Source organism: Podospora pseudocomata, chromosome 4 (genome assembly GCF_035222375.1).
Source record: "Podospora pseudocomata strain CBS 415.72m chromosome 4, whole genome shotgun sequence".
Lineage (NCBI taxonomy): Eukaryota > Fungi > Ascomycota > Sordariomycetes > Sordariales > Podosporaceae > Podospora > Podospora pseudocomata.
This window is the reverse complement of record NC_085888.1, coordinates 2,586,237-2,606,944: the sequence shown is the minus strand read 5'-3', so window position 1 is coordinate 2,606,944 and position 20,708 is coordinate 2,586,237. Positions and strand designations below refer to the sequence as shown.

At 48.4% G+C, this 20,708-nt stretch overlaps 3 protein-coding genes across 3 annotated transcripts; 1 reads left to right on the top strand and 2 right to left on the bottom strand.

Moving 5' to 3' along the window:
• Nucleotides 1-2,455: 2,455 nt before the first annotated feature.
• On the bottom strand, nucleotides 2,456-3,070 carry QC762_602450 (uncharacterized protein; the record flags this gene model as incomplete). The annotated part of the gene is made up of 1 exon (XM_062891935.1): nucleotides 2,456-3,070. The coding sequence occupies one exon, from the start codon at nucleotides 3,068-3,070 to the stop codon at nucleotides 2,456-2,458; it is 615 nt and encodes a 204-aa protein (XP_062743779.1).
• Nucleotides 3,071-7,799: 4,729 nt separating this feature from the next.
• QC762_0069380 (uncharacterized protein) lies at nucleotides 7,800-8,459 on the bottom strand (the record flags this gene model as incomplete). The annotated part of the gene is made up of 1 exon (XM_062883724.1): nucleotides 7,800-8,459. The coding sequence occupies one exon, from the start codon at nucleotides 8,457-8,459 to the stop codon at nucleotides 7,800-7,802; it is 660 nt and encodes a 219-aa protein (XP_062743778.1).
• Nucleotides 8,460-11,960: 3,501 nt separating this feature from the next.
• QC762_602468 (uncharacterized protein) lies at nucleotides 11,961-12,412 on the top strand. Its single transcript, XM_062891936.1, has 2 exons — nucleotides 11,961-12,115; nucleotides 12,164-12,412. Exons 1-2 carry the CDS (start codon nucleotides 12,096-12,098, stop codon nucleotides 12,348-12,350), a joined length of 207 nt encoding a protein of 68 aa, XP_062743777.1. The 5' UTR covers nucleotides 11,961-12,095; the 3' UTR covers nucleotides 12,351-12,412.
• Nucleotides 12,413-20,708: the final 8,296 nt, after the last annotated feature.

The following is a 20,708-nucleotide window of genomic DNA, read 5'->3' as shown; positions in this document are numbered from 1 at the left end:
TATCCCGGGATCTGGGCTGCTCACCCATATGCGATGCTTGTGCTTCGCCTTGTGGGCTTTTTGGGCTGTTCAGTCGAGCGGGCTCCTGTCCCGATAGCTGCGCCGGCTGACTAGTTGATGAGTTTTTTTGGGATGTAGGATTTTCCTGCGGTTCGGAACGTTGATTCGGAAAGTTCTTGTACATCGGTGCGAATATAATATTCGGCTTTTGCGGTATGTGAACTTCGGCTGCTTTGTTCGAATTTATTGACGTTTGGTCCGTTGATATGTTGTTTTCCGGAGATACACTAGGTTGAAAGGTGAATTTGTTGTGTTGCATTGGTTGAGAAGAAGCCTCATGACTCTGGTGCTGATTGGACTGATATGTTTGAGCAAAGGGCCTGATATTTACCTCGTCGCCAGAAGAGTGCGAGTTTTGTCGTTTTCGCTTCCTATCATTTTTTTTAACTGGCGACTCAACCATGATGATGTCTTCGTCGAATGGTTTCTTCGACTGTGTTTCTAAGACCCCTTGCGGGGCGTCATTTATTTGAACTGATTGGCGTGTATCTGAATCCCTGTGAGATAATGGCTTTGTGGCAAGCTCTTCATTCCCGTTAAGTTGTACATTCGCTCTTGCGGTGTCTGGGCGGAAACGCTTTGTGCCGGTCGTTGGAAGAGGGCCGGAGGCCCTGCGTTTGGAACCTGTCTGGCTGTGGGTGAGTATCTTTGTTTCTATGCTATGTGGAGTTGCTCTTGGTGCATGGTTCTTTTGAGATTCGGATTGTTCTTGCCCCGCTGAAGGCTGTCCGGGTATTTGTGAAGTGCCCTGTTTTTTGTGATACTGTCCCAAGCTGTGTGCTGTGGGGGTAGCAGGCTTGTGTGACGCAGCAGCCTGCCCTTGCGAAGACTTAGAATCATGCTGTGGCGGCTGTTTCTGATTTCCTTCGGCCATGGGCAACTGTGAAGAGTTTTTTCTTTGTATATTAAACGTAGGAGGTTGCCCAGAGGTTCCCCTTCTCTGTGGCCCGGCCATTTGAGTAACTGGCGTCGTTCCCTTTCTCACTGACTCAGCCTCCTTCGTCTGTTGAGCAGGTGCAGTCTCCTTTCTCTGTGGCTCAGCTATCCTCTGGGAAGTTGACGTCGTTCCCTTTCTCTGTGGCTCAGCCAACTTCTCGGGAGTCGACGTCGTTCCCTTTATCGCTAGCTCTGTCATCTTCCTCTGCTGAGTAGGTGCAGTCTGAGGCTCAGCTAACTTCTGAGATGTCGTGCCCTTTCTCTGTGGCTCAGCCGCTTTCTTCTGTTGAGCAGATGTAATTTCCTTTCCCAGCTCCGGTGCCTGTGGGATTTGTAATTTTGGCAGGCTAGCAACTAATACTCGCTGTGAGTCTGACCTGTTTCCATCCGAAGTTGCCTTCTTTTGCATGCCGGTGCCTTGTGGAGTGATTTGTGCCTGTGGGCCGCCACTCTGACCGTTTAATGTTGGCTTTCTTTGCGGTTGATTTGTCGTCTGGCTTTGGCCTTGCTTTGGCTTCGGCTTCGAAGGCACCAGCGGGACTTCTGACGTTTGTGCCTTTTTTAAAATTTCACTTTGCTGTTGCACAGCACTTGGACCTTGTAAAGACTCCTTTCTCTGTAGTCCAGCTACAGTAGTCTGTCCCTTTAAGTTCCCCGACTTTCCCTGTTCTGCAGTATTCTTCAATGCTTTACCGTTTGTATCCACGGGTCCGTTGACAGGGGTGACAGAGGATTCCTTGACTCGAGGCGTCATATTTTGCAGTCCAGCTGCAGTCTTTGCTCGTGTTTGTCTTGAGTTAGTATCCCTGAGGACAACGGGTGAATAGGGACTGTGTAATTCGGTCTGAGTTGTGTTGTTGTCTTGATTTGCCACATAGTAGTCCTTCAAACGTTGCATATCCTTGACTCTGGTCTTCTCCTTGGCCCAAGCAAGATTCTTTTCCGTAAGTTCCGATTCATCATCTCGAGGAGTATCCCGACCCTTAATATTCTCACCTTGGATCGCTACCGCGATTTTCACATCATCGGAGGTAAATGTGTTGGGATTCTGAAAGGCAAAGCGTTGAACTTGTCTCGCGATTCGTTTGGCGGCTTTTTCAGTCAAGCTACGAGCCACAGGCATCGTAACAGCCAGATAAAGGTAAGGGAAGTAACGAAGAGAAGCATTTCATATCGGGGGAGAGGAGGGACTTTATAAAGATTTGTTATTTGCAGTACTGACCCAACTCCAAACTCCATACCAAATCCCTGGCCGTACCTAGCAGGTCGGCCAGAGCATCAGGCACGCCCAAACCAAAGTGGATCAATATGATACAATTTCCCAAACTATGAAACCCTATCGCTTCCGGCCCAAACAAACTGGTTTGAACTTTTCATATGTGTCCTGTCCTCTTCCTCAGGCGCCTGTTGTCTTTCGATATTTGGGCATACAACTGCCATGTGTCTAAAAGACTAACTGTTAGAAAATAGAAAAGAATTCAACTAAGCTCGGTATTTCTACTGACCTTGAGAGGATGTCTTTGCGGGTAAATCCTTGCTTGCAATACCCACAGAAGTAAGGCCTTTCCTTCAGATGAACACTTTTGTAATGGCGTTCGCAATCCGTCTTACGAACAAATCTTTTCGTACATCCCATACAGGGAAAGGGGTGCTCTCGATCTTTGTTATGTGTTTCCATGTGAGCAGACAAATTGTATCTCCGTGTGAAAAATTTATTGCACAGTTCGCAAACGTGTGATGAGGAACGGGTTGTACGTCTGCGGCGAGGCGGTGGCCTTTCCCACAGCGTGTGAGATTGCGGTGGCTGGCTACACTCTTGTCTCTGGGAGTCCTGGTTGTGGTAGTTAGGTGCATCCATGGTCGGGTTGTAGAAAGGTGCCCCTTGAGGATGGGCTAATAGCGTGCTTCGGGGAGGTGGTGGCCAGACGACCGGGCTGTAGTATGTGTTGTCATGGCTGGTCGGTTGTGAGAAAAGGGCTTCATGTAGACAATACTCTGGACTGACTGTTTGCGACCCCGGGCCTGTTACAGGGACTGGCCAGAAGCAGGACGAAACATCGGTCTGAAAATTCATAACTATTGCGGGGATAACTGAAAGCAGGCTGGTAAAAAGTGTTGTTTCCCTTCGTTGTTTATAAGCCTGTCACATATACCCGACGGTTTGGAACTTGTTCTGATTGGTCAAGTCCATCGAAGCAAGATGCTCTCCTACATGTAAAACTTGATCATGTGACCTAGGATATGGGAGAAAACAAGTCAAGGGGTCCTATTTCTGGACGAGAGGTGGGGGTCAAGTTCCATCTTCGGTATAGGTGCTTCGGTGAGAAAAGGTGACGATCGGTGACCAGCTCCACACACATCGCCAACATGAGACACAGCGCCATTGCCAGCGCCATTGCCAGCGCCATTGCCAGCGCCATCACCAGCGCCATCGCCATCGCCAGCGCCATTGCCAGCGCCATCTCCAATCCTACCTCGATATCATTTCAAAAAAGCTACTGTGTCAGGACTTTCTCCTATATTTGGATCACAACTTGAAGCTGTTTCCACATATATTGACCGCAAAGCAAGGCGGGGAGTAAGATGATCTGAATCATGTTAATCTACCCTCAGCATGGATAAACGTAAAGAACACCAACGACAACTGGCACGTACCAGGAAAAGGAGACAGACACTCATCAAGAAGGTTGACGAATTCCATAAGCTCTGTGACGCCCAGGTCTACTTGATCATCCGAAAGAACCACCGCTTTTACATTTACTCTTCCAATACAATGGACGGAGAATGGCCACCAACCCAGAAGAACATTGTAAGTATCTATCTACCTGCTTTCCGTGCCACATTCCTAATTGGGTTCTCAGTCGACATCTTATCCCTTGCCGCTGATCTATACTCCACATACAGTTGGGGGCGTTGGTGAAGGGGAGGACGATAAGGACTTTCATGCAAGCTAAGTAATCATTACGGAGTCGTATGCACGCCCTCGCACAACTACTAGGACAAAAACGACACAGGAGATAGGTAGATATATGATAGACGGGTTTTAGACAGATTTAGATGGGATTCGAAATTACCGATTAGAAGGACAAACGTACCAGAATGCTATTGTTGTACCGCTTTACCCTCATCGATCCAAGGTAGCTACAAGTTTTGTTTGATTTGGATAAATGTTCTAAGGATCTTGACTTCTTATGACCAAACGCATCTTGCAGCTATGTAGTATTGCAGCGTAATACCGCGGCTCTGCAGTGACTTGGCTTGCCGGCAACAGTCAATGATTCGGCATCGAACGTTGTCCATGCATGACTGAATGGTAAGGCTGAGATGGGTAAGCGCGGAGCTGAGGAGCGAGGGATCGGTTTTGTGGGGCAAATGCGGGAGATCCAGATTAGTTCACATGAGTTACTGTGATTTGTTGGTTGTTTTCTAGAACAGCAATTCAGAAGATTCAGGATGTACCTATGTTAAAATTTTGTAGGAGTTTTTGTCCAGCTATATATCGAACTGAATTTCCTGAATCATGTGATTGAAGTAAAGAGCATCTTTCTTTTTATTTCAAGAACACCTGACAACACTGTAAATGTTGTACATCAAAGGTGACGATGCTGGAGTAGAGTCATATTCGGTAATGGGACCCGAACTTTCCTAGTGTTCATCAAACCCATGGATCTAGCTGCGGCACAGAATTCTTACCCCACATTTGATCTGGTTGATAAGCATCTGTATATAACACGCGATTGGACAAGAGTTAAACCCAGCACATGATGTCATTGGTGTAGGATAGAAAAAACTGACCCCGTTTACTGCGCAACAAACTACCTAGGATTTTATCCTACAGACCAATGATATTTGCGTTGTTGCAGAAGTCTCGAGCATGAACGTCCCAGAACCGCCTCCAGTACATACCATGTCGTGGTGCATCGTCAACATCGCGGAGGTCTTTGACTTCCAAAATGTCTATGACACTCTGCGCTCGGATAAGATCGACTAGGTACCCAAAGTGATTAGTGTCACAAGCTTTCTACCAGCTGCGGTCTGGCCACCTACTGTGATTCGACAAGATGAGCTCTTGTTCACCAAAAACGGCATCTGTCTGCGCCTTCTCGGGAAGATCACGGGGGTAATAGAACCACTGAACCAGTGCATAGACGTTTGCAGGATCCTTAGCCCTGATAGATGTGATGCGTGCGGCCCATTTAGGCTGACAATCTGCATCTGCTTTGCCATCTCCCGTGTCCTGCTGCCACCTCACCGTATCACGGTTGGCAACGGAGATAGTATCACCGACACGGAATCTGGTTTCGTTAACTGTTGCGGATTAGATTAAGCTTCCCATGTGTACAGGATAGTGTTGACTTACGCAAGAAAGATTTGTAGTTTTGATAACGTTCCCAGACCTTCCTGGATGGGACATTCTTTGTTTTGTACGTTTTGCGCCGGGGACGACTTCGACCCTGTGTCTTGCTTCTTGCCATTTGTATCAAGTCTGGGTGTTTAATGGATGTGAGCTAGTTGGTGAGCGATGACACGGCTGCAAGAAGTCACCCATCACCTCACGACATACCTTAGATACTTATAGCCATCATGAGAACTGAACTATTTTTACCTGGAGGCAGCTCGTTGGCGGTACTGGCGGCGCGGATGTCTTGCTTGTGAAGGCATGAGTTTTAGAATGGGGCTGGGGTCTACAAAACACCGTTGGCCTGCGCTCGTTCAGACCAAATTGTGCAGTTCCAACGGGCTTCTCCGAATTTCCAGGTCTTTCCCATGGCGCACTCAGCGGCCGCAGTTTCATTCGTTGTCATCGTATGGACAATGGCCGCTCTCAGCCTCGGAGGGCTCCTCGTGAGACGGTATGCCCTCTCCAACGGCATTTTCGCTATCCGGAAGAGGTCGCATGGGCAACAGTACCAGCACAAAGGCCTTTTCACCTCGCAAGCTTTGGCATTCGACTGCCTTTGGATTGCCCAGTTGTCAGTTGTGGCTATTATACCGCCTTTGCTTCTCCAACGGCTTGAAACTTGCATCTATGCGCTTGGAATCTACCGCACACTTTCAGAAGTAGGTTGTCGCCCCCAAAACCGGTCCACTCAATAACATAAAACAGCGTATCATACACATGATCTGCGTATCTTGGTCTGAGCCCCGTGGTCGACGTAAACTTCTCTCAGCGGCCGCCGGCAGTGCCCTCTTGCTTGGGGGGATCATGGCAAGCGCCCGCCACATTGCCAATGTCGGCAGAGTTAGCATTCTTGTCATTGCGTGTTCAATACATGCCTGGACTGCAACGGAGTACCTTCTTCTTCTGACACGACTACTACTTGTATCACGATCTCAGAGACGAAAGCTTCTAGCCTACATTATCATATCACTCTGTTCGATGAGCTGCTGTGCAGGGTTGCTGTGTTCTAACGATGATGAGTTTCTGCTTGTGCGTTTATCCCAAATTCTCAACCTCGCGTGCTGACACGCACATAGGTCATCTACCTCACTGGCCTGCCTGGCGAACTTCTAGCATCCAGCTCGATGCTGCTATCAGAATGGAACAAGGCTAGAGGGGTAGATGTGGATCACGAAGCACTCTGTCAGGTTATGGTTACACACGATCAGGTTCAGCACGTGGAGGACGAGAGATCTGAGTTGCCACATTTTCCTCCGCCAGCGTATATCTCATCATACTATCAACATCTTGTCCTGCCTTGAGCATCAAGAACTTCTCGAGAAGATATTCTACACGTCACCCGCTTGCCACTTCATCGTGCCCCCCAACGAACTCACCAAACCAGTCAGGAGTTGCCTATTATATGGTTAGATGCTTGCTTTTGTTACAGAGAAAATGATGTGCTTACCTGCTCACTACTGAGACCTTCTTACTATTAACTGCGCTCATTGATGCTAAGAAGTCCTTCTGCTCTTGTGCAGACTGAAACTCATATGCCGTATAGTCCGGACCATAAGTCCGTGCAATCACCGCGCAACAAGGCTCTTCATCTAAGCAAAGATGGGTCAGCACGACGAGAAACGTATGTTAGTCGATGAATGATCCTACCGGTATAGTAAATTCCATCAATATCATGTCCAATAATATCCAAAAAGTATTTTGCCCCGGGTGACAGCGGAAACTGAGCTAGGCAGTGGATGTATAGAGAATCGGCGTAGAGTTGCTGCTCCAAGTAAAATGCACCTTCAAAACAAAAAACGAAATTAGATATTCTGGTTACCCTCCAGCGCCGTGACGATCCAGCAGTTAAAAGCAGAGGTTGTGATTGAGGACGTAGTTGCGCGTGATGACCTAAGCTCAATGCCGTATCGATGACCGATGACCGGTGCAAACTTGAATTGAGCCCTAGATTGTGTCTTCGAATTGACATTTGCCGATTAGCTATGCTGCTAAAATAATCCGCCTTACAGATGATGTAAGGAATTGAAGCGACGTCGAACTTATGATGGTTTATCCAGCGCGGCTCCCACGTGAAACAAGACTTACTCCCGGTAGAGTACGGCTGGATTCCTGCCTTCATCGTAGTATTGACCAGAGTGATTAGATTTGCGATTGATGTGCGCCGAAAGGATGCAAGGGTCTGAACTTCAACAACCTCAGATCCTACCAGGTCGAGAAAGATCTGCTCTTCTTGATTATGCGAAAGAGAAAGGAACTGTTGAATGGCCCTTATACTTTTCTTATAGCATCGGCATTGGGAAGCGTCATTCAACTCTCGAAACTTCTTCTGAACGATCATAGCTATGTTGCGATATAAGCCTTCCCGTACACTTTCAATAGCATCTAGTTCCATTGCTCAATGTTAGTTAGGGGTGAGAATGGGTTCTGATTCTGTCTTACCTATCAGGTCTAAGCCTGCATCAATTGGAATCCCTTGGAGATATCCTGTCGCAGGCGTCTGATACTGCTCTGCCGACCAAGGCTGCTGTATGGAATCAAGAATCATCCTGCCTTCTTCATCCCGACTGGCAAAATGGGCAAGAATGTAGATGGCGAGAAATAGACTTTCAATGTCCCCGATAAATCTGAGAATCAGGGCGCAACTCAGAAGCTCGCTGCTATCTAATAGCTGCAAGCTTCTTCGGATTCGTAGAACCAGACTGCCCATCCATGGGTTGAATACTGGGACCATTCCATACTTGCTTGCCAATGCGATGGTTTGTAGAATTGTCGCGAAGTTGAGAACAGTGAAAAGGGCAGTTACATTGGCGAACTGGCCGTGGATAGCGTAGAATAAGGCTCGAAATAGAGCAGGGTTATCTTCCGGAAGCGAGATATGTCGTGTACCCGATCCGTCAAATGTGATAGAATCCGTTTGGTCTGGAAGAAACATTTTCTTGAAGACCGGCGAGTGTTTCTCGAGAAGCTCTGCCTGTACTCTCAGAAGAACTGCTTTGGGGCCAACTTCTAACACAAGATCAGTCGCCTGGCCAGCAAAATCGAGTGTCTCGATACTCATCATGGCAGTAAAAGAGATAGCAGGCAATGGTTTGTGTCAAACCTATGGACAAAGTGTTTTTGACTGAGGTGAGGTTAGGAGGTGCCGCTTATATATGCTGCTGGCGGCCGCTGTGAGGCATACTTGTTGAGGCGTGAGTTCAAAGCTGAGCTTGCGAGAGACGCCAGACTGAATTGTATGGCACTACGCTGTAGAATCAGCCCTCACTAAGATGAGGGAAGGAACCTCCCACTCCAAAGTGGTACGTACCAACCCAGACCCCGCCCTTACCCAGCACGTATTAGCCTGGGTACGGTTACCGAGGTGCCACCGAACAGTCGCACTTCTTCCACTGTGTGTAAAGATCGCCCCAACACTGTGCCTCAACACTGTAGGGTATCATCCATCACAACACACTATTCATGCCCTGCCCTCGTCGCAAGCTTGGCTTGGTAGGTCACGGGTGTGATGGTGATCCTGCGCCGCAGCGGCGGTGGTGGAGGAGTTGGTCCGAAATCAACTCCGCATCTCGTTCCATCGTGTAGAAGTCAAGCACGCTCCGTGTTGACATCAGTAGCCATGGCCTGAATGCTAGCACGCCTACATTAAAAAGTGGCTACCCTCAATAACAGTTAAGGTAAGAGGTATCTAGTATTTGTCCGATTCCAAACTCACAAAATGCAAGGCACCTCTGAAATGATTGTGGCTGCTGCAATCTCTCTTCCCATCCATATCATCATTCTGATCATCGCACGGCAGCCTCTTGTGTCTTTTTTCATCGGCACCAAGCAGGAGAAACATTGGAAACAGTCCATGGTGCAGTTTTGCTCTTCCGCCATATCACTACTGCTTGTCGCCGTGTTCCTGGCCATCGATTTATTCATCACGAATATGACTGTTCCAGTCACAGTTGCATGTTACACTTCGCTGCATGTCGTTCATGTCAGTTATCCCCACGGACCTTGATCGCCGAAGACCCTTCAGCTGACTTCAATAGACTATATACGTGATATATCCGCTCTGTCTATCTCTAATATATGGCAAACATGATATCGTTCTACGGTGGTGTCTTCTCGCGAGCCCAATACTTCTCAACGTCGCCCTTATTATTATAGGATGTTGGAACGTTAAGACATTCCCGCGTATTCTTCCATCATCTCTCCTGTTGCTACACACGTACACCGGAGTACTGGCATTCTGGCTGTTCATAATCTGGAGGAAACAGCGACTTACCCAGAATCTCGGCATCAAGTCGGAATCGATCTCTTGGAGGCTTGCATGGCTCGCTATTTTTCTAGCTTTTTTAAGGTCGCGTTGAGCTCGGTAGGACGTGAACCTGACACGCTTAAAGGGACGGCGCAATAGCCGGGACCGTCGCTGGCCGATCGCCATCTTCAAAGTGTTAGATACCTTAACTATCACATACAATCAAAGCCACATCAATGATGAACGTACATTTTATCTTTTCGTTTGCTTAAGAAACTGATCCGACGTGATGTATTTTCGAGCCGTGAGAGGTTGCTAAGCTCGGTGATCCTTCATGCCCGGAGGGAGGTGCGGAGTATGGGAATACTGCTAGATCAAGAAGAATCAAGGTGATGGAGTTCAACACCTCGCGGGATGTAAGGGAGGCAGGCAAAGACAAATATCCAGCTTGAGATGGCCTGGGAAAGGTGGAACAGATAGAGGAAAACCAGCGGAACCATTACCAAAGTGAACAGTGTCGATATACTTGGCAGTGTTGAATCCCATGGTGTGATCAGTCACATGCTTCTGACATGTAAAATTCACTATCCGACGTAAAGCACACACCCCGCCCCCCATGTCTTTCTCTCTAGACCCAGCCACCTTTCCCCCCCTTTCCCGTACCGCGCAGATCACCATCTGGCAAACAGATTGGCGTATGGGGCTGTGTTGGCCAGGTAGGTACCTCTAAATAGCAAATGTCCAAGTGTAGGTAAGCACGAATTTATTGTCCCTGTTAATGTTAATAAGGGCAAAAGTCTCCTCTGTCTCTGAGGCCGGAAGTGTTCCCCCTTTGTATTCTCTGATTGTGCTTCGAATATGGACGGGTTCTTAGGTACCTTACTTACGCTGGACAATGCAAAGTCATTTCGTCGCTTATATTGGGACGCAAGCGTCTTGCATCAATCGTTCCAACCTTGGAGGGGTCCAAGTTATTCCTCCTCTGCATCCTTCTATTTCATTGGAAAGATAAGGTGGCATAATGCGCATACCCGTCTTGGTTCTTATTCCCCACGTTAATAAAGACACCCTCTTGTGCGACATCTATCAGGGAAATTGATGGTCAATGGAGGAATTAGCACCACCTCCATAGGTGCTTGCGTCACGACCATGGTAGAATTGCAAGACGGAAGGCGCCCAAAACTCAGTACCCAACATGGAAACCTTCCATACATAAATATATTGCCATCTGTCTTTACATAACAAACTTGCATTATTTACTTTCCCTTCATAATTTCACAGCCCTCAATATTACCCTCATACAAAGAAACAAACTCTGGAGAAGCGCCATGCTTTAACAAAGTTGATCGAAATAATTCCAGTTGCTCAGCTCTAGGTGCGTCTCTAGGAGAGCATACACATGCATCAGAGCACAAATCATCAAGCTGTATGCTATATCCGAGCTCCTTGACTGCTTTTGCAAAAGCCTCTTCATCATCGTTCTTAATGCAGAACACATTGTCGTCTGGTTTTGGATCGGTTGACGTGATGGGGTTGTGATTGCGGGCGTTGTATGAGCCCGTTCCGGGGCTATCAGTCCGACCGAGCTGTCCGTGTGTGATGGACATGTTGTGATTTCGAAGGGCCTCTTTTTATGTGATATGTTATCAGCATAAGTCGTACATCTGGAGGGTATATACTCAAGATACTTACATCTCTGAAGATAAGACAGTTTGGCAAGAGCTTTGTGTCTGAGCATGTGAGGGAAAGGGAATCCCGAATAGATAAAAAGAGCGGATGGAACAAGTTCAAATTAGCGGCGAAGACTACTGAGGTAGGTAGGGGGAGGGACACTCGATAGTGTAATTAGCGAAGACATGCAATAGAGCATATAATATGTAAGCTGTTTGTAAAGTCCTGATAATTATGCAGAATGCCAAACCTGGCACATCTGTTTTTGGGTGTGGCTGTCGCCTGCACTGCATTGCAGGGGTACCTACCTACACAAGGTGCCTTACCTATCGCGCACCCCTACTCCCCCCCCCACTCCCCGACCACACACCCCTTTGCTTTCAGTTGGAGGTCCCCGGACCGACGCTATGAATTCTGTTTGCCACGCCACCATGCAGTTCTTGAGCTGCTTTCGCAAAACATCTCCAAGATGGGTAATAAGGACCTGATCCAGCTGGCTGGGAAACAACAACAAAAGGACACTCTACATGCTGGGCACGCGGTCAGTCTAATGGTCAAAAGGGCCACACCGACTGTTGGTGCTGAAGTTAGCATCGCATCTTCATCATCCCATGAATACTACCTACCTACCTTGGTTATCATACCTACCTACTTGTGTTACTCAACACTCAGTTACCTACCTTGCCTGAACCTTACCCGTCATCATGAGTGGCGGTTTCAACAGGTACCGATGCAAATATTTTCTCGTCTACAACTGCCCCAATTGGGTGTTCATGAACGGGCATGCTTGTGGTAGCTATCTTGTAAGTCACACACACTATTGCCATGCAGTTTATCTGACTCTGTTATAGGCTAAGGGGCGGGAGTAACGTCGTTTACTCGGAGAAGATGCTTCTTTCTCCCATAGTGACGTGGATACGAGGTCACAGGTTCTCAGCTTTTTGTCTCTGGGAGGCATCCAAGACCAACATATGTCTCAATCTGCTTCATGTGAGCGGCATGGTGGGCAGCACAACTTTCGACGAATCAATATGTTAGATAGGTAGTATCCACATTGTTTCTGCTGGCCAGTTCACCGCGCATCAAATGCAAGGTGACGCTATCAAAGTCCTTTGTGCCGTCCTCATTCACCAACGGCAAAGTGCGTGCAGTCGTTTCCAACCCTTGCTCTAGCCAAGCCTCCATGGGCTGTTAGCCCCTACCGTTTCAAGTCTCTCCGTCCGCCCACCCCCCTCCATGTATTGTCTGCCCCTCCCTCCGTTCATAATCTCCCTCCCGACCTCCGTCCATCCGCGATCTGTTTGGCTGATTAGGTACGTAACACACTGGATAGTACAGGACAGGATGTATCTGTCATCAGCTGGACATAGACCTTGAATCTTGGCCTATGCGTAACTGACGATGTCGTTATCTCACCCCTCCTTTTGCCTTCCCTTGAGTTAGGATGCCCACATGTGTCCTCAAACATTCCAGATATAAGATATGATGTCTGGGCCCGAGCTCATGCATGCCTACCTATCTTCCTCTTCAACGGCCTGTTTGCTCTTATCTTTCACGAGTAACGCAGTCATCAACCCATCCGGCCTGCCTCGCCAGTGGCACTATGTGCAACTTTACGCAGGTAAGTTACTTCTTTTTAGGTCAGGTTTATCGCTCATTCTAACATGCTTAGCGTGAATACCTCGCCTGCGGACATTTCCGTTGGATTGCAACAGAGTGGTGTGAAGTCTTCAAGTTGCATCATATAAACAGGTGCATGCATTGTGTTATTAATGACTTTGACGAGAAACAGGATATCTGTGGTATGTGTCGAAACGCAGTCCTAAGCTCTTGACTAACCCGTGAGTGCAGGGGAATGCAAATCCAAGCAGCCCGGATATCTCAAAATCGGTTCACTGGATTTGTTGAAGATGTAGCATTCAAAAGAGTGTTGGTTGCTCGTTTCTTACCTACCTACTTAGCCAGAATACCTAGGTACTTTAGTGATCTAAATGTGATGGATCCTGGTGGCACATAGGTTTGCAGCGGAATGTAAAATAGTTACCTAGTTGATCCTCTCATCCCACCAAGGTCAGATATCCAGATATGCACTAGATATTCAATGAGGAGGATATATAGCCTTTGGAAATGTTTTATTTGTTTGTTTTCTTATCTTACTTGGCCAAAGTAGTAGCATACAAGCGGTGGGTATTAGTGGCACATATCTTAGCAGAATACGAAATAGTTAATCCCTAAAACAAATCAACCTATCTAGGTAACAAAGCTCCCTCTTAGACCCACCAGAGATGAACGCAATATTGAAATCCTTGCTCGGTGCCCGATAACCCTAAACAACTGGTCCCCTCCTGACGTGTACCGTGCTTTCGAACTAAATCGTATCCCCCCAGATACTAGCCCACTGTTCCTGTACTCTTCGTTCAGTGGCGGCCGGTCCGTAAACAGCCTCCAATCTACCAGTGGGGTGGTTCTTATATATGTTGCTTCCCAACCAGAGTATCCTGCGTTCCCGCCTCTTAGAGTTAGAGTTTGTCTCGGCGTACCTGAGGTGCCAATCTTCAGGATGACGTTCGAACTGATCTGTGAATTCTGGCTGAGAGTCAGGAACAACCGCCCACGGAAGGCCTCGCAAGGCATAGTCCTCGGGAAGTTGACAGGGCTCTGGCGGCAGGTCATCATCCAGAATCGCACAGTCTCCTGTAAGTTGGGCAGTGTCGAGAAGCGGGGTTAGTAAGCGGATGGTGTTGTCCCAAGGAAATAGGTCATTGACGCATCCAAAGGTGTCGTCGTCGTACTGGGACAACCAAAACAGAAATACCAGAGCGCAGTGAATGTAGGCGAGAACGTTGGGATCATTGGGCCGAAGTGAAACGACTCTATAAGTCTCACAGAAGAGCTTTATAGCCGTAAGAGATAACCCCGCAACAGCGTCCTCAGTCTCACTCACTACCCAGACCCAGGAGCGCGCATCGCATCCAACATGAAGCATAACACAGCAATGTATGATGGCAAGTTGGTAACTAGGTATCAAGTTAGCTTCAATGGAACGGAGGAGGGCGTTAAGAAGACTCACCCTGCTTCCATCCACTTGGAGCCCAGCATGGTAATGTATGAGTCCATGTCGAGATTGTGCAAACTCTGTTGAACATCGCCCACCTCATCTTCCCTTCCCAGGAAGATGTGGCTCACGGCCTTGCACTGATACAGTTCGACAGGGTGGAGTATGCGTGGTACGGTAGAGTGTGGATTCAAGATCGGGTTGATCACGTCCATGATACTCTCCCGTGCGGGTTCGAAAGGGGTTGGCACACATAAGGATTTCAGAAAATAAAACAACTGTTGGCGTACATTGGGCCGAGACAGAATGGCAAGATGATGGTATAGTCGACCAGAGGTTGGGATCTATTACCTTGTTAGTGTGTTGAAGGTTGATGGGGGCCCAGGTCGGTGCTTAGGGCTAAATAAAAAACTGCTCTCCACGTACCGTATCAGAACGCCTGGTATACCAGCAGATGCTGTGTGAGAGCCATTGCTTCCGGACGCGCTCATCACTGTCTTCGTCTTCCAAGCATAGAGCCCACCAATACCGTGCAAGATCGCCCAAGCACTCCACCCAAATATCCCGAAATGCCGGGACAGTTTCATAAAGAACACCCATTAGCGAATAAGCGAGGTTTAGAAAATACTGTGTGTGTTGGAGAGTTTGTGAAAGATGTTTTCTCAATACCTCGAGAAATCCATGGATACCATGCCTAAATAAACGGGCAGGGATGAAATATTTTGATGCCACTCCTCGTAGTTCAGTGCTTGCTGACGGATGCTGTGAAGCCAGGAGGAAATCATGATACTCGTGTAGTAGGTCGCGATGGAGGACTACCAAGTCCCCCCATTGCTCGTTATTCAGCTGAAGGTTCTGATTCTTTGATGCGTCCACCTCGAAGTTAATACACGTCGACTCAAATGTAAGAAGGCTAGTGTAAATCTCTCGAGTTTCGGCAAGCAGCTGGTTTAGTGTGATAGGTGTGACCAGAAAACATTTGATGAGCTCGATGCTGTCATCATCGCAGGTGATGGGGTAATCATTGGGCTTCTTGTTCTGTTGGGGGTTGGAAGGGAGGTGGAAGTTGGCGGGGATCGAAGCAGGAACGGTGTCTTTGGAGTTGATAGTACGTGACTCCCCTCTTTCTTGGCTGGGCTTTGGCTTGTGGCGGTCGCAACACTTGATTGGAGTTACGACAGGAATAGAGTGGTCCGGGGTATCGTCTGCCTTGGGGTGTTGCTCTTCAATAGCTGGCAGCTGATAGGTAGGGTAAGAGGTTCCAGTTGTGTTCACAACGCCATGATGGTCGGACGAAGAGGGAGGACTAGAAGTGGCGCTTAGCAGAGTGCTCTCACACTCCTTCAAGCCCTCATTCGACTTCCTTGAAAGGCCCATCGTCGATTCGGAGTGAAAGATGAATTGGAATTTTTCAACGACTTGGAAAAGTGCATTGGACAAAGGTCTTTATCTTTTCCATAACTTTCCTGCAAACGCAACAAGGCATCCGGGCGACAAGGCGACAAGGCGTCCAGGCGGCCTGGCGACCTCAGAAACAGTCCGCGCCGGGTTGTATAACAAGTCCAGGGGGAGGGGGGTGTGTTGGCCTTTCCATCTGGGATGTGGCGCGGGTCAAACGCTACATACCTATGGTACTAAGGTACCTGGCCGATCACCGAAAGCCTTCGAAGCCCTAGTATCAACGAAGAAAGGGTACTTAAGGGGGGAAATAAGCAATCAGGCCTCTAGGCTCCATAAATCTCGGCAGAGAGTAATTCACAGGACGCACAAGTGGAAGAAATGTACTGCTCATCATTTCTACATTGCTAACAGGGAAAGAAACTACGTCTACTACGCTCTCTGACTGCAGACTGGCGAATTATTGTTCATCGCTGCTTTTAATATCCCTGCTATGACCCCCCTGCCTCGCCTGTCCTCCACGTCTTCCGCGTCCTCCACGTCCTTTAAGCCCTTCTTCGCCATTGGCTTCCAATTTACTGCCTGTTCCCGTTCTGTTGCCTTGTCCCACTCTCCCCTCTTTTCTAAGAACAGAAAGCCTGTTTCTAACCGCTTTGGGCGTCCTGCCGTCTAGTATATTCCGTAGCTCAGCGTCCGAAAGTCTGTGTCCCGCTAACAGTCTGATTTGTGCATCTTCATCTGCTGTCCAAAATTTGTGGCTGATTCGCGTACGCGGTATGATCGGCTTAGTTCGTTTGACCGCTCTGTTATGGGAAGGAAGCAAACGGGTCGCTTTGTTGCTGACTGCTTGCCGGGTTTTGTGTACGAACTTGGATATTATATCCCCGGATTGATTATCCCAAGTTTCCAGTAGAAAATTCTCCTCCACTGGTGTCCACTGTCGACGTCTCGAAGTCTCAGTAACTTCTGGTAAGAGTTTGCTGATTGCTTCCAAATCAAGAGGCAACTTCAAGATCTTTTCGAGAATGTGATCACCAAGGGGTAGGCGGTATCCCAACGTAGCCATGATTCTGAAGATAACCGGGCTGTCGAACTGGCTGTAATAGTGTCGGTGAAAGGAAAGAGGTAGCACTCGGTCCTCTTTTATATGTTTGACAGATACACAAAAAGGAAAAGTGTGCCTACAACGTTTGGCGGCCGCTCACGGTGGGCGGAGGGAGCTGGGGCGGAGGGATGGAGCTGGGGCATACGAGCGGAAGGACGATTCTGCGGCAGTGCATTGAGGTGACATGGATGTTGCGTCCGCCCAACCCCGGCCACCGTTCAGTCGGGCTCTGGGCACCATAGGCACAGCGCAATAATTATCCCACCTGCAGGGGTCGGTAGGTTAGCTGAAAAGCCTGCTGCATCGTTAGTGTGTTTCCGGGGGGGTCGGTAGGTTAGCTGAAAAGCCTGCTGCATCGTTAGTGTGTTTCCGGGGGTCGGTAGGTTAGCTGGAAAGCCTGCTGCATCGTTAGTGTGTTTCCGGGGGCCAAGGTGGGGCGGCCGACGTGGGTGTGACACTCTGGAACAGCGCAATTCTTTGCCAAGGTGTACCTCCACTCCGGAAAACGCTCAAACTCTCCATCCGTCCGCTCGGCCGCCTCTATTAGGTGCACCTGACCAACAAAGGCTTGGTTACTTTAACGATCATTGGGTCAAGAGCATAAGGTAATAGGAATCGAATCCGAAGTTTTGCTCCAAGTCCAGTATTGCAAGTGCATTTGCCGCAATGTTATTCGTCGTCGAATCCTCCCTCTTAAACCGGAACACACCTCGCAACCGGGCTTACACCAAAGCAGCTCAATGATCCAACATCATCTGCAGTCAAATGGACCAAAAGCGCATAGCAAGATGGCAAGTGCGAGAGAACGTCAGGCAGCTAAAGGTGCAAGGATTGCAACCACAGCTGGACGAGGTGAAGAAGGAGCTGGAGGAGGTTAAGAAGGAGCTGGACGAGATGAAGAAGGAGCTGGACGAGATGAAGAAAGATGCTCAACGATTGAATGCTGAGCTTACCTTCTGCCACCACAACCACCTCCCACTACAACAAACTACGAACCAGACCGCTAGTATCCCTCCACCACTTGCATATCTGGCTGTCCGTCCCCAATCACCATGGAAACCTCAACCACCACCACACCTACCACCACCACACCTACCACCATCACACCTACCACCACCACACCTACCACCACCACACCTACCACCACCACACCTACCACCACCACACCTACCACCACCACACCTACCACCACCACACCTACCACCACCACACCTACCACCACCACACCTACCACCACCACACCTACCACCACCACACCTACCACCACCACACCTACCACCACCACACCTACCAGCTCTACAACAATTACCGATATTTCAATCCTACCCACAATCACAACCAACTATAGCCGCAAACCAGCCTTAAGCACTTGTTTATGTGGTGCTCAGGGGTGTATAGGCAGATATTGAGTTGTTGGAATACCTTCTCTGGGAAGGAACAGCAGGGAACAGGGTATAGGGTGGGTTCTTCTGCTCGTCTCTCACCGGGAAAGGGATAAGGCCTGCACGACCATAGATACGCGCGACAGGCAGATAGGGGAGCAGAGTGGCAAGCGCCTAGTATCTTCGAGTTACTCACTATATCCACACCATCTAATATCGCCTTTGAGGTTGCCCCTGGCAGAACCGCAATTGATCTGGCTACATATATCTTACCACCTGTTCAAAAAGCTATCTCTTCAACAACACCATCACTCGGTCCCATAGCCTATAACATTCCCGCGCGCTTCTTAACCACTCACACATTGTGATTTCTCCAGTGTTCTTTGCATCGGGAACTTAAGCAACAAATATAGATACACAATAGATTTCCCATCCAGCTACCTAGTGGATACCTGAAGTGCTGGCAGAGGCTACCTTATTCACACACACATACACTCACACACCCCTTATCTCTTATCACTGACACACCCCTTATCTCTTACCATATATCCCTTATCTCTTATCAGCCCTGGGCTCCACTTCGCTCCGTTCGAGCCACCCCTCACACACTTCATAAGTAGGGGGTCGGGCAATCACAGTCCATTGTCACAGGAGTACGGAACCCAAAGGGGGTTGCCACCCTGCTTGGTCGTTGGGAGTACCTTTTTGGAAGTACCTATACTTAATGGAAATTCAATAAAATGTCTGTGTTTTTATACCCTATCAGGTTAGAAAATCACTCGCTAACAACAATTTCGTCGGCAGAGGTGTATGTTGGGCACCAAAAATCACTTTGAGGATGGCTTCGGGCCAAGGACGGTGGGAGAAAGGAGCCACACAACTTTCTATTAATAGCGCCTAACATATACAAATGCAAGGCCGACTCAAAGCAAATATCTACAGTGTGACTTCCCATCTCTCCTTCGTACTCTTCGTTCTTATTATTCTGCGGTTAAAAAGATTAATAGCCTGTACTAGGTCGACGTTGGAAGATCTGTCTGTATACAGCTTAATGTAGGCTTAATGTATGCTCACCTTACAGATCTTTATCCTTTGCCGCTGCAAGACATGAAATCCCACTGACGACTTTATCGCCGCCGCAAGTCTCGCACTTACCCATCTTTCTATTTCAGATAAAGTAAAGCGTCGATAAAAAAAATCTCGATTTCATAAGGTATAACGTATATTATAAGCGAGTCGTACATATAAGCGAGTCGTACAGTCTCCACCACCCTACAACAACTATCCTCAATTGCAACATAACAACACTAGAAACCAACTATAATTACATCAGAAACAGCCGAATCAGACGATTCTACAGCCTCCTGGCAAGTACGTGCATTATGGCCAGGCTTGCCGCATACACCACAGCATTGAACCTTTGTACAAGCACCCCCTACACCACTACCATCCGGCTGCGTTTCTTCCACTGCCTCCCCACCCACGGCCTTCTGGTCAAGTAGATCGTGTGCATCCTGCACAGTAAGTGATCCTCCAAGCCGCACACGTGTTTTTTTGGCTCTCCTGCGCTTGCTTAGTGCCTCGTTGGCAAGGTGGTACTGCGCGGCCAAGATGATAAAAGGAGGGATGGCCCAACCGAGGGCATTAACTCCCTGGATTACCGTTGCCCATTCGCGGTTACCAGGCTGGGCTAGTTTCGCCTTACTAAGGCCGTCCGAGGTCGTAACTACCATGCCCGCGAAGATAATACCCATCATAAACCCAGTCTCGTCGAAGTTGTAGATATCGTCATCTACAATACCGTACTTAGCCTTAGTGTTCCGTACGAGCGCAAACCACTCGGCAATGACCTTTGGATCCTCGCACTTAGCCCTCTGGTAGTCGTATCTACGCTTAAAACGCGTACGGAGCTGTGGCTGACGTTTGACGAAGTTATGTGCCCAGAACTTGCCAACAGGGGCGCGTCGCGTACGCGTAGCAGTTGGTTGGCCATATCATCTACACTACGCAATCTTGGTGGAAAAGCTCGCGTACATAGCTCAATAATATATCGGACAATAGCTTCCTCTTCCGACTGAGTCATCTTTTTCGAATTGGGTGTTATATCGCGTCGTGCAGGGCCGGCCGGCGCGTCGGTTAGAGAGAGTCATAGCTGGTACGTTGTAGAGCTTAGCTGCAGCTCGGAGGCTTAATTTTTCATTGATTCGAAGAGCCTCAAGGGCTAAGAGTATCCTGGCTTCCTTTGAAGTAGGAGGCATATTGGGTTGTGGAAAAAATTGATGTTAGGTGTAAGGAGGACGCGTCGTGGTGGAGACTGTACGACTCGCTTATATGTACGACTCGCTTATAATATACGTTAAGGAAAAGCGCTGTTTGTCGAGGAAAGTTGTGATCTGCTTTGCCACGGTCTGTACGGAAAATGCAAGGTATTTAACAGCTCATGGCGCAAATTGTTT